The sequence below is a fragment of the Saccostrea echinata genome, unplaced genomic scaffold, assembly GCF_033153115.1.
Source record: "Saccostrea echinata isolate AGI-Se365-2 ecotype Australia unplaced genomic scaffold, CSIRO_AGI_Sech_v1 ptg000016l, whole genome shotgun sequence".
Classification (NCBI taxonomy): domain Eukaryota; kingdom Metazoa; phylum Mollusca; class Bivalvia; order Ostreida; family Ostreidae; genus Saccostrea; species Saccostrea echinata.
The window spans coordinates 5,477,845-5,491,424 of NW_026889765.1; the positions used below are offsets into that span (position 1 = coordinate 5,477,845).

A 13,580-nucleotide genomic window follows, 5' to 3' on the forward strand; every position below is an offset into this window, starting at 1 on the left:
AAGACGGAAATGGGGAACAAAAGGACTCAAAACCTGGCCCCGGGATCATGAAACATCTTAGACTTAAGTCAAAATCTTCATGTTGTTCTGAAATGTTAAAGAAGTCAAGCAGACCAAAATTAAAATATTTTTCAATTTAACTTTGCAAAAGTGTTGTTATCTTCAAATTTAGAGATTAAGTCGACAATTATGAAGCATTTTACAGGAAATTGAAAATTTGACTTAAGTCTAGGTTTGTTTCATGATCCTGGGGCCTGACCTTAAATCCAATGTCGTTACTTTAGCAATCACGGATGTTCCGAGGCAGATCAGTAAGGATAGTGGACATGGAAACCTGTCCCCCACCTCAACACATGTACACGGGCCACCAACTTCAGAAGAGTCCGGAAAAAAGAGAATTTCTGAGAGATATTATATCGGACCTTCCTCCAGATTATGCCAAGGCAACTTCAGTTACCACCCAACGTGTGCATGGTAATAGTTATAACAGAATTATGTTGATATATCAATTTTATGAATAAACATATTACGGAGCTATTCTTCTCATATTTCTTGTATTTAAAATTAAAGAAATTTTTATAGATTCAAGAAGACAATATCATTAAGTGATGGTATCGATTTGATTAAATTTGACCGTTTTATTTCAGAAGCAAGTTCAGGTCAAGGCCATTGCCCTTTTTCTTGACATTCCTACTTCTATATTAAAAGATAAAATGTTTTTCTATTTGCCCAAAAAATGTTACCATATCGGGTCTATCAGATGATTCTACCAAATTAATTGACATTATGGAACTAAAATAGCTAATCCGAATTTCCTCTGTATATATTAGTTATTTTTATATACTTCTTATATTTAAATATTCCTTATTTTTAAATATGGTAAAGTAGTCATATAAATATACAAAATGATACAAAAACAAAAAGGTATGACGTTTTAGTAAGAGATAAAAAAAACACTTTTAACTGATTTCTTGCTCATATCTGCTTTTAGGTTGGAAGCTTTCAAAAGCTAACAATATTGTAGTTTGTATAGAAAATCATTATTATTTGCTATATATTAATAGCGATTCTCTGTAACCACTAAAACTTCTTTGCCACGCATGGTCACCGATTTTGATGAAACTTTGCCCATTGTTTCAACTTGACACCAGAAACAGGTATCAAGTAAATTTCGTTGCTATGTGTCTTGGTTGCCATGGTAACAGCCAGAAAAGTTGAAAAATTTGAGATTTTCAGCTTCTTTGAATCTTTATTAAGCCTTAATAAAGACTAAGAAAAACAAACTATTATCACAAAAACATGACACGTTGTTGCCACTTATGCTATAAATAAACTATTAAGAATTTATCTCTAAGTAAGTGGTAACCATGGGTACATTTTGAATACATTTTAGATGCTGAAAAATGCTGAAAACGCTAAATATTCACTAATGATAGATGTTACATGATCAAACTCAATCAACAACCAAAGAAAAACAATAAAATATTTGACCTTAAGTAATTAGGTATTGGCAATATTTTTCTAAAAATAGCCTTTATGGTTGCCATGTTAACACAGTGTAACCAAGCTAAATCTGTTGCTAAGATTGGGTTAATGCTACTATCTTGAGGAAAAACAATAAATTTCCTGACTGGCACATATACATCCTTAGGACCTTGCAACACCGAAAACATAAGAAAAATTGGGATTCATTGTTACTTTGCAGTGTAACCATGGAAACAACATACCAGTTGTTTAAAGTGATATTTTTTTGTTGCTTTAGGAATTTACTTACCTTTTAATCAAGAAACATATTATTTGACTCACCTTGAATAGTATTTATCTGGTAGAACTAAAGTTGAGTATCATATATTGATAAAGTTTGTTGAAAAATACAACACTGTTGCTATGGTTACCAAGAAGGGAAAATGCTCGATTTGTTAATTTTATATCAACATTAAATCCCATGTGCCAGCTTTTTGCATCCAGTTAGAGATTGGTTGGTAGTCAAAATTGAAAGTCAGGTTAGTTGTTCATATATATCAATCATAAAAGTTTTGGGAATCTACATACAAGGGTACGTATCCAAGGAAACAGAATATTTTTCAGATTTTTATGCATATTTTTTCGGCTAATTTCCATAGCAACGCTCTATTTAAAGAATTGAATTTGAATTTTTTGAAATGTGAAAATTAGGGTCACACCAACGCCTTAAAAAATTGATCATCAGTTATATAGAAATATGCTTTTTAAAAAGATAGGATAAGATTAAAACACTAAGAGAGTAAATTTAAAATCCCTTTGTGGTATTAAAACCATGGCAACCATTGCCAACCTATAAGAAATATCATATTTCATCCTTGGTATATGTTACAAGGAAGTCTTGTCTATTATATGCTTGCCTTTCAACCTATAGTTGTTTTTATTCTTAAGTGTATGACTTTATAAAATCAAATGAACAAAATTATTACTTTTGAATACTTTGTTTCCATAGTAACGTATGTAATAGTTGATTTACCAAACATGTTTATCATGCATTTAAGACATCAGGCCTTCAACTTTCAGACACAGTCATTGCCACTTGTTTGCTTTGCTGCAAACGTTAACCGTGGGACTCTGAACATGTTGAAAAATGCCAATTTTCAAACTTTAGGACATGTTGCTATGGTAACCATGACACATAGCAACCAATTTTTGCCTGATTTGAGTTTACGTTATCAAAGACTTTTATCATAGAGAGTTTGGAGAAATTCTGAGACTATGCGTGCAACAGCTTCTATATAAAAGTTAAAGTCATTACAGAGAATGGCTCTTAAAACTTTAGAGCATTATTATTAATTTAAGTTACACTTCAAAATTTCTTTTAGTCTTTGATTGTTTAAAAAATTTAACTAAAGGTATTGTTCTGTAAGCGATTTTGATAGGCAGAAAAAGTGATATTTTCATACGCCGCAGTTGTGCCAAAAATATAGTCCCTGCTGGATTTCAAAGTCGGTTAACCATTCCTATTTAAAATTGTACAATTATGACGAGTAAAGAAAAATGTGATCTTTTAAACACATTACAGCTAAGTATACATGTATAAGACATACTAGCTAATATACTTGGAATATTTTGTCTAGTCAGAAACCAGACAAGAATCCCTTCTTAAGAATTTCTATTGAGAACTGGTGAAAGATATCAGCAAAAGAAGGGATTAAATGCATTCTCGTAGATTTTTCTAGTTATCAGAATGGGTATCTGAATTTTTATTTAAAAAAAAAAACCTTCATGAAAGAATTATTATAATACATGTACTTAGAGATCATCGATATCATTAAGAAGTAATTAATGTACAGATTTTTTTTAGAACAACTAAGCTCTTCAGTGTTATTGTACACTGTTTACTGGGTTTTATTCTGTACGAGAAGGGAGTCTCAATTGGCTTTCATAAATGCCTCTGTGCGGTAATTTAGGCCTATATATAGCCTAAAAGTCATTTGGTACATGTAACTATGCAATTTAAAATGCAATACTTTTCAAAATGACTGTTATTCATATTGATTACAAACTAAATAACTTTATACATGAAGCAAAGCTTTTGTTGTTTTGTTGTTGTGGAATGAGTGCACATGTTCTGAGACCAAAACACCAATAATTTTAATATCCAATTTCAAATAACAATATTTAACTTCAAAATTTTAATAAATGAGCCACGTATAGTTACATCTCAAAATCTTTATCCTGCTAAAAGATTAAGTGGTCATGCATGAGAATTTTAAAATCCGGTCATGTTCAGTGCTGATTTCAATGGAAAAAATTTTATACCCGATAAGAGTTGTAATTAAGAGCACCCAACTGATCCAGCTGGTATAGCTAGTTTGTTCTTTATCTTCATCTATTTCATTAAGAAACGCGTTGAATGATGTGTGTGTAGAACGTAGAATGTAGGTGTAAATACGTTTGCAGTTCCTTATCTGAAAAAAATTATCTGATATCAAATTCCCTAGAGAGTGCTTATGTAACAAGATTACAAGATGGCTCACCCTTATTTTTGAAATTCGGAATTCCCAATTAAATTTTCACAGAACCAAAGAAGATAACCGGCGTCATTCTTCTCCCAGACGCTCCAGGAAACAGCCTTATTGTATCATGGTCTCCCATGCTCTGTAAAAGCTCAAAAGCAAACAACGTTTATATTCACGCCTATGAAATAATCTCTTGCCGATTGGATTCCAAGAATCATTGTACTGGTAAGTAAAATATTATCTTAAAAGATTTACCAGAAACACTGTCAGTACTACGTAAAAAAAGGCTATTTTACAACAAAGTCACCTGAATCATGCTGAACTCGAACAGATGTTCCTCCTCAGTCATATGAATTTATGTATCATTAGGCATCAAATCTCAGCAAATTCCGTTTAATTTTTTCATAATGTACGTATGTATTTTTCAAAACTTTAAATATACATATATTAAACAATTCAGGGAAAGAAAATTCTGAAGAACTTTGAGCAACACACAACACTCAACATACTCTTTAGAATCTTCATCCTGACGTTAAGCATGGTGTTTGGGTGAGGGCGAAATCATTAGCAAAGGTCGGACCTAAAAGCGATATGGTGTCCGGAATACCCACCAACAATGGTACGAATGAGAATCGCTAAGTATTACATGAATATACTGATGAAAACAACTGACATTTTATGTTCTATGTTTCAGCGACTTAGAAAAATATTTCCCTAATACCTAAATTTTTAAGATTTTACTTGAAGTGCATTTAAGAACAACATGGATCAATTGATTTAAAAGGGATTTCAATATTTTCGAAATTCCTAGTGCCAAATGGTGGAGATCACATTCACCTTTTGTGAATGTTTGCATAGTATGTCTGCTTTATCGACTGCAGGGTTGGAGATTTGTCTAGTAGTTATACTTTAAGTTAATTTTATATAATATTAACACAATAGTGTTTCATATAGTTGTTACATGTACATTTATCTTATTTGGATATTTATCTCTAAAAAGAAAAGATATTTCTACAAAACACTTAATGCAAATTTTGTTTTTTTTTAATTTAGACTTTAGGGACCGGTGCTGTAGTGGGCATTATCATTGCTGGAATTTTTATTTTGGTTATTATGTTGGCTGGTGGAGTTTGTATACTGAGGTATTATTAAGTATTTTTACAGCTTAAAACTCTATTAAACATTTATTAGGATCTCGAATAAAATTGTGGGAGCCCTATAGGAATCACATTGTCCGCCTGTCCGTCCATCTGCCCACTAACACCTTGCTGTGACGTTATCAACAAAACATTTTCAAACTTGGTACATCAATACTCTTCTCTAAGAGAAAAGCACCTAAAGTTTTGGGTCACATCACTTTGTCTGTCTGCACGTATGTTTTAATGTGTATCTTTGATACTTTTTTTTAACATGATAACTCAAGCAGTTCTCTTTTTAGGTCACCTGAGTCACTCAGGTGACCTATTGCTATCCGTTCTCGTCCGTTGGCGTGCGTCGTGCGTCGTGTGTTAACATTTGAACATTTTTAGCTTCTTCTCTGAAACCGCTTAACCAATTTCAACCAAATTTGGCATATAGCATTTATGGGTGAAGGGGAACAAAAATTGTGAATTTCATGGTCCCTGCCCCCCTGGGGCCTGAGGGGTGGGGCTAAAACCACCAAAAATAATGCAATCTTTAAAAATCTTCTTCTTTACTCCAGGACATCAAGCAGTCAAACTGTTGGCATCATTGTAACAAGCATTGAGCCCTCTACCAAAATTGTGAAATTCATGGCCCTAGGGTCAGGGGTTCTGGCCCCAGGGTGGGGCTATATAGATCATATAGTGAAAGTGCATTATTTCTTTGAAAATCTTCTTCTCTGCTCCTGGGTATTAAATAAAGTAACTTAGTACATAGTTATGAAGAGCAAGAGTGCCTCTTCCAAAATTGTGAAATTCATGACCCCAGGGTCAGGGGTTCTGGTGTTAGGGCGGGGCTCTATTGATTATATAGTGAAAATGCATTAATTCTTTGAAAATCTTCTTCTCTGCTCCTGGGTATTGAATAAAGTAACTAAGTACATATTTATGATGACCAAGAGAGCCTCTTCCAAAATTGTGAAATTCATGGCCCGAGGGTCAGGGGTTCTGGTGTTAGGGCGGGGCTCTATTGATTATATAGTGAAAGTGCATTAATTCTTTGAAAATCTTCTTCTGTGCTCCTGGGTATTAAAAAAAGTAACTAAGTACATAGTTATGATGAGCAAGAGTGCCTGTTCCAAAATTGTGAAATTCATGGCCCCAGGGTCAGGGGTTCTGGTGTTAGGGCTGGGCTCTATTGATTATATAGTGAAAATGCATTAATTCTTTGAAAATCTTCTTCTGTGCTCTTGGGTATTAAAAAAAGTAACTAAGTACATAGTTATGATGAGCAAGAGTGCCTCTTCCAAAATTGTGAAATTCATGGCCCCAGGGTCAGGGGTTCTGGCCCCAGGGTGGGGCTATATACATCATATAGTGAAAGTGCATTAATTCTTTGAAAATCTTCTTCTCTGCTCCTGGGTATTAAATAAAGTAACTAAGTACATAGTTATGATGACCAAGAGAGCCTCTTCCAAAATTGTGAAATTCATGGCCCCAGGGTCAGGGGTTCTGGTGTTAGGGCGGGGCTCTATAGATTACATAGTGAAAAAGCATAATTTCTTTGAAAATCTTCTTCTCTGCTCCTGGGTATTGAATAAAGTAACTAAGTACATAGTTATGATGACCAAGAGAGCCTCTTCCAAAATTGTGAAATTCATGGCCCGAGGGTCAGGGGTTCTGGTGTTAGGGCGGGGCTCTATTGATTATATAGTGAAAATGCATTGATTCTTTGAAAATCTTCTCTGCTACTGGAGATTATTTAAACAAACTAAGTGCATGATTATGATAGGCAAGGATGCTTCTTCCAAAATTTTTAAATATGTGGCTTCAGTTTTTGGGGCTCTTGAGGAAGGTGGGGGGAGGGCTCTATTGATTATATAGTGAAAAAGCATTAATTCTATTAATTAATCATTAATTAATCCTGTCTGCTCCTTAGCATTGAGCTGATAAATAAATTGCTTAGCTATGATGAAAATGGGAGCTTCGAACAGAATTTTTAAATCGTGTGGTCCTAGGGTCAGGGGTTCTGGCATAACGAGGGGGAGGGGGCTTTTGATAATATAGTGGAAAAGTGTTAATTCTTCGAAGTCCATAGTTATGATGATGAGGGTAACTCTTCCAAATCTGTAAATTTCTTGACCCTTGGTCTTGGGTTCTGGTGTTAGGGTAAGGCTTTGTTGAATCTGTAGTGAAAATGCATTGTACCTGTGAAATTCTTCTCTGCTTCTGGGCATATCGGAAGAAAACTGAGTAAAAGTTTAAATGATATAAGTAAGCGTATTTCTACCAGATTTTTGAACATCTGGACCATTTGTCTAAGCATTCTAGTTCTGGGCAGGGCTCTATTAATTTGTATTCTACTGAGAGAAGTTATTCCCCTTTTCCGTTCACTTTTGATAATTAATCACTGTAAATAATGTATTTGAAAGGTAAATAGAATAAAATAATTATGCAAGAATGTTTATCATATAATTCAAAAAGTATTTTCTTAGTTTTAATAATCAGGTAGACCTGTAAGTAATAGATAAATAAAAATGAGACAAAAATAACTTATCTTATTAAAAGTTCTTCAAAGACCATAAGAGAGGTCAATGCTAGAGGTCTTAAAATGGGTTTAAAAATAGTACAGAAGCACTAATAGTTTGTTAATAGTCTGCATGGTGATAGTGTTAAGTGGAGCACAGATTAGAACTTAATTTATGAGTTGATACTGAATACTAGACTAATTATTTTGTTGATCCTGATCTTCCTACTTCTCTTGCTTTAGGGCAAAAAAGCTTCATCTGTCAGTGTATTTAACTTCTAAATTGTTGTATTATACTCAGGTGACCGTTAAGGCCCTTGGGCCTCTTGTTTTCAATAAGGGTCATATCACTTTGAATGTCTGTCTGCATGTATGCCTGAATGTATAACTACTTAGTTGTTACATTCCTTTAACAGTCCTTTGCGTGACCCTCTCTGTGTCAGTTTTCTAGCTGAGTTTAAATCTCTTACACAAACTGCAAAGTAAAGATTTTTTTACAGTTATACAGCAACATAATGACATATAAAATGAAGTTTATTTCAAATTATGTAAAAACCATTTAAAGGTTTTAAATATCTATTTGAGATTCTTGATTTAATGCAGAAAAGAATATTCAATGTTTTGTGGTTGCATTTATATCAAAATTGGGACCCCTTAAAATTGGTTTGCAAGAGATCGTTTCTCTGGATTTCGAAAAGAATAGACTCACTGGAGGCTGCAAGAGAATACAAAAATAAAAATCTTTAAAAGACATATAAACTTAATTTTTCACCAAAAATAAGGCTGAGACATTGCCGACTCGGCGTTAAGCAATAATCAATCAAAAATCAAGAGGGGGACAGTATTTTACACGAGTGCAAAGTACGAGGGATACTTTAACAAAAAAACTTTTGTATGAGTTAAATAAATTCCATATCCAACTAAAAACATTGAATTTTCTACTACATGACCTTTACTTCGGTTTTCGGAGTTTGTTCGGCCATTTGGTACATTGCAACTGACATAAAAATGTGCTGGCTGTTTTTGTCATTTTACAAAAATATCAAATTTATTCCACAGAAAAAATTAGAAGATCGCACTATTAAAGTATGTACAATAAACATTTAATATTTTATAAGTTATCAATTAAATGGAAATATATTTCTGTTTTAGAAATGCACGAAGTAAACTTCGTTTAATTTAGGCGAAACTTTTCCAATTCACGTGCCTGATTTAGAATCTGAGGTAAGTTCTGACCAACATTCGGCCTTGTATGCCTTATTTCAGAAGTGGATTTCTTTTTACCTTTCTTTTTGATCATTTTTAGGAATCATGGGAGAAATTCCTCACTACACCAGCTCCCTACACTGATACCAAATCTCCTAACTGTATTTCCGTGAGTAAATATGAAAATGGTAAAGATAACGAAAGTGACTGATCTAAAAAATAAATTAAGAAACAATACAAATATATGTGAAGAGGGCATAAAACAAGGATGGGATCAGGTGCCTAGGAGGAATAAGCATCCTCTGTTCACCTGTCACACCCGCCGTGATTGTATTGATCAAGTAGACGGAAAATTTCGCTGTCAAATTCAAAATAAAACAAAGGCCTAATAACTGGTATGAAACACTTCAGCCAAAATACGACCCAAGGATAGGTTATATTTGCTGACAAGGTCAATATAACGACAATTCAATTTTCGAAACTTTAAACGAGGTAGTTAAAATCTCTGTAATATGAATTTATCTGTTAGTAGCCTGCTTCTGTTTAAAGATTGACCGTAATGAGCATGCTCCTGAGTATCGAATAAATTGGGAGATGTAATCAACATATGCAGGCGATAGAGTATATTACTACATAAATAATGAAAGTTGACGAAGGAAAAATAAAACAGGTTCGCTAAAAGAGAAACACATTTAGAGCCCATCGAAATCTCAACAGTTTGTTGGATGACCTGGTCTCCGAAGACTACATAAATGTTGTCAATGAGGATCTCCAGCAATATATAATTCGCTGAAAAACAGATTACTTGATATCAGACTCATGCTTTATCTTATTAAAATGCTTTCATAATATTAAAAAGATATAAAATAAACCAGGAAAAATAACACAAAAATATATCGATAAGTATTCAATAAAATTGAAAATAATGGGTTCAGTAAAAACTGCTGCGATAAACATGCATTAAGCAAACTAGATTTGACACTAGAAAAGGGGTTACTTTGTTGTTCAGGATAGAGTTCTGAGTAGTAGTTTTTTTTTTTTTTTTTTTTTTTTTTTTTTTTTTTTTTTTTGTATTTGAGTACTAAGAAGACAAACGCGTGACTTAACTTCTGTTTTAAATTTCAATTATATTATTTCAAACAATAGGAAACAACAGGATATGAATAAACCTTGATCATATTTAAGACCATTGAGTCTGTATATATTTCAATGAAATATTTATGGTGAAAATTTCTTTGGGATTTTCTTATTTATTAGTGTTACAGATTGAAATTGGACAAAAGGGGATATAGGAGTAGTTATTACTTATTTATAATTGTTACTTGAATACAATTTGAAATTGGACATGAGGGGATAGCGTTGTACCATTTTCAATAGTGAAAGGATTTAAATTATCAGTTAAAGAAAATCGATATTTTTACACTGTAAAAAGCGTTATTTTCATTGTTTGAAAATGACCGAAACAAATGTAGGACATATTCACAAACCAACATGATTGAGAAAGCCAAAAAATGTGAAACTGAAAACTCAGTGATTTGTAGTTGGATGTGGAATTTATATCACTCCTTAGACATGACGTCGACAGTGCTTTGCACTCCTGAAAATATATTTAAAAAAGTCTCCTCTCACTCCTGAAATAAATTACATATCCAACTACAAAACATTGAATATCCTGTATTCTCAAATGAAATTACGTGTATACTCCATAAGTTTTTCTCCAGCCAATCATTTTAGATACCTTGTCTCTGTACTCAGGCATGTTGGACTGTTTCATTTATTAAACGTCCCTATAGCTACATGTCCAAAACATTATATGTCGAAAAGCTTCTAAAGACATCTTAATTTTTGAGATGTTTGGTATATCTATAATTCATAATATAACCTTAAAAAATATAGGGATTTAAACTTCGGTTAAATACTCTCACGTAAAGTAATCTTAATTTGAAGAATTAAAAGCTTTATGTTAAAGGATTTTTTTCCATGATGAGATTGTATAAAAATACTCGACTTTAATTGCATTATTATCTTGAAAATACGTGTAAGGACATATAAAAAAGGTTCCAAATTGAATGTAACTCTTAATTTCATGAATTTTTGATATATATTTTTTTTAAATTTTGATGTAGAGTTTGATTAACACAATTATGAGGAATTACTAGCATTGTTGTAAATATTATCAGTGCATGTGTTTTGATTGTCATTTCTTGAAAATCTATACATAATATAAATTATAAAAACATTCTAAATTTAGAGTCAAACAAAATATGCAAAAGGATCCGTTGTATCTTCAAATTCATCAAATTCATCGTATACAGAAAATGACCAGTGTACCTCCCAGGAAAGATTACTGAAGTGTCTCACCGAAAATCTACCTGATCAATGTCCTCAGGCTAATAATACCGTTTTGCCACAGATTGATTTTCCCAGTAGGAATGACAAAGACAAGGAAAATGACAATGACATAGACAAGGAAAATGACAATGACATAGACCAAGAAAATGACAATGACATAGACAAGGAAAATGACAATGACATAGACCAAGAAAATGACAATGACATAGACAAGGAAAATGACAATGACATAGACAAGGAAAATGACAATGACATAGACCAGGAAAATGACAATGACATAGACAAGGAAAATGACAATGACATAGACCAAGAAAATGACAATGACATAGACAAGGAAAATGACAATGACATAGACCAGGAAAATGACAATGACATAGACAAGGAAAATGACAATGCAAAAATACCCGAAATGCTCAAAAGCAGTAATCCAACATCGTCAATGAGTAAAATATAGGAAAAAGAAAACAGAAGAAAAATGTCGAGAGAATTTCTGCCCCCTGGTTATGCAAAGGTTTTGTCTCCTTGTCTCCACGGTAAGATAATAAAAAAGGTTATTAATGTTTTTGTCAATAATTAAAAATAAAAAAGTAAGATAATCTCCTTTCAAATGTGAGATTTAAATTGACAAGATGCATGCTCACACAGAAAAGGTTAATTAATTTCTTGTGCATTCGATTAGAAAATGGTAAATGAAATGGGACTTGATTTGAATTTCAACAGACATAAATAGGTCACCGATTGATATTGGAATCTCCACGAGGGACTCGCCATCTGATTCAAATGAGATCATTCAGGAGACAGTGTCATCAGATGATCATAATATAGGACAAAATGAGGTCCATCCTACCATATGCTCGAAAGGTACAATTGATTAAATGATATTATAATGAATTCTGTATATCTATAACTTAATATGTAGTGAACTCGGATGACTGGATAATGTTTGTTTTCTTCTTGCAGCAGACATAAATAACATATCAGTTAACCCACAACGATCCACCGATGAAGAATCTTTGAATGATCAAACAATTAATGATGAACGTTATGTAACTAATGATGCTATTGGGTCAATGAAAGCAAACTCTCGGTTACGAATAGAAATAATGTCGAGCACCAAAGCAGGAGTTACCTCCCTCCCGACTTGACATGTGCAGGGGAAAAAAGGCATATCTTCCAGCCTCACAAACAATATGATAAATACTGGTCTAAGCAATGTCAATACAAATATAATTGATGACTCATATCAGAAGAAATCAACACCAGCTTTAAACTCAGATGATTACATTAAAAATGATTGTTTAACCAATGATGGTGTACCTAACGCATCTAAAATCAATAACATTTCAATTATAAATAAATACTTCTATTAATTCCTCTGAATTAAGCGATCATTTAGCGAGTAATTTTTGTCAAAACGCGGAAATGTGCACTGAATATGTTTTAATGACACTGAGCCAGACGTTGAGTCAAGCGTGAAATTCATACTAAATGCAAAGCAATCGCCTGACCGCCTTCCAAATGATGCATTTAACTAGAATACCAGTGAGAAAAACCTCGAGTTTATCGGATATGTACCATATTCTGGAATCATAGATGGAAATTTCTAGTCAGGAAAATGTACACTACAGGCTGTAAAAAGAGGTTTTATTTCTTGCCTTTACATTTATTTGTTGTAGCTTATTATTCATTTGTTTACAAAAAAGATATACACTGACTCTTTTGTTAGCTGTTCGGTGTTGTACAAACCTTGAATTAAGTAACCAAGTACCGATGAAAGGAAGTCTGTGAAAAAACGCTGATAGTAAACTTTTTATTTCATTTAAAATTACATTTGATAAAGGTGTCCCTGGTACATGTATGTGGAATATATTATCTGGTTTATTGTTACGTTTTCTATATCTGTTGCCTTTCAAAAGTCACACATGTAGATATGTGGAATTATATATATATATATATATATATATATATATATATATATATATATATATATATATATATATATATATATATATATATATATATATATATATATTCCTCAATAATGGAACATTGTTAAAATGTATTCTTTCGCGGGTACGTTAAGGCAGTACACAGATCATATTTCGGCGAATTTAGACTTTTTTCGTAAAATGTAACATTGATAAATCGGAAAAGCCATAGATAAAACATTTACTATTATTATCCATTGTATAGACGTCATTGAGTCTTAGGCTAAAAGAAGCACTCCACTACGACGTCATCACGTGACGTCTATAAATAGAAAAATAGTGAAAAGTTCAACACTACCCCGGGGATAATTCATTTCTTTTTTTGAAAATAATTATGTAAAAACATCACTGGACCATGAAAAGTGCTGCTAGAATCCTACTCTCCAAACACAGAAAAAAA

At 32.7% G+C, this 13,580-nt stretch overlaps 1 protein-coding gene across 1 annotated transcript; it reads left to right on the forward strand.

Annotated features, from left to right (window-relative positions):
• Positions 1-10,293: 10,293 nt before the first annotated feature.
• LOC133188759 (prostatic spermine-binding protein-like) lies at positions 10,294-11,646 on the forward strand. The gene is made up of 2 exons (XM_061324247.1): positions 10,294-10,308; positions 11,092-11,646. The coding sequence occupies exons 1-2, from the start codon at positions 10,294-10,296 to the stop codon at positions 11,644-11,646; spliced, it is 570 nt and encodes a 189-aa protein (XP_061180231.1).
• Positions 11,647-13,580: the final 1,934 nt, after the last annotated feature.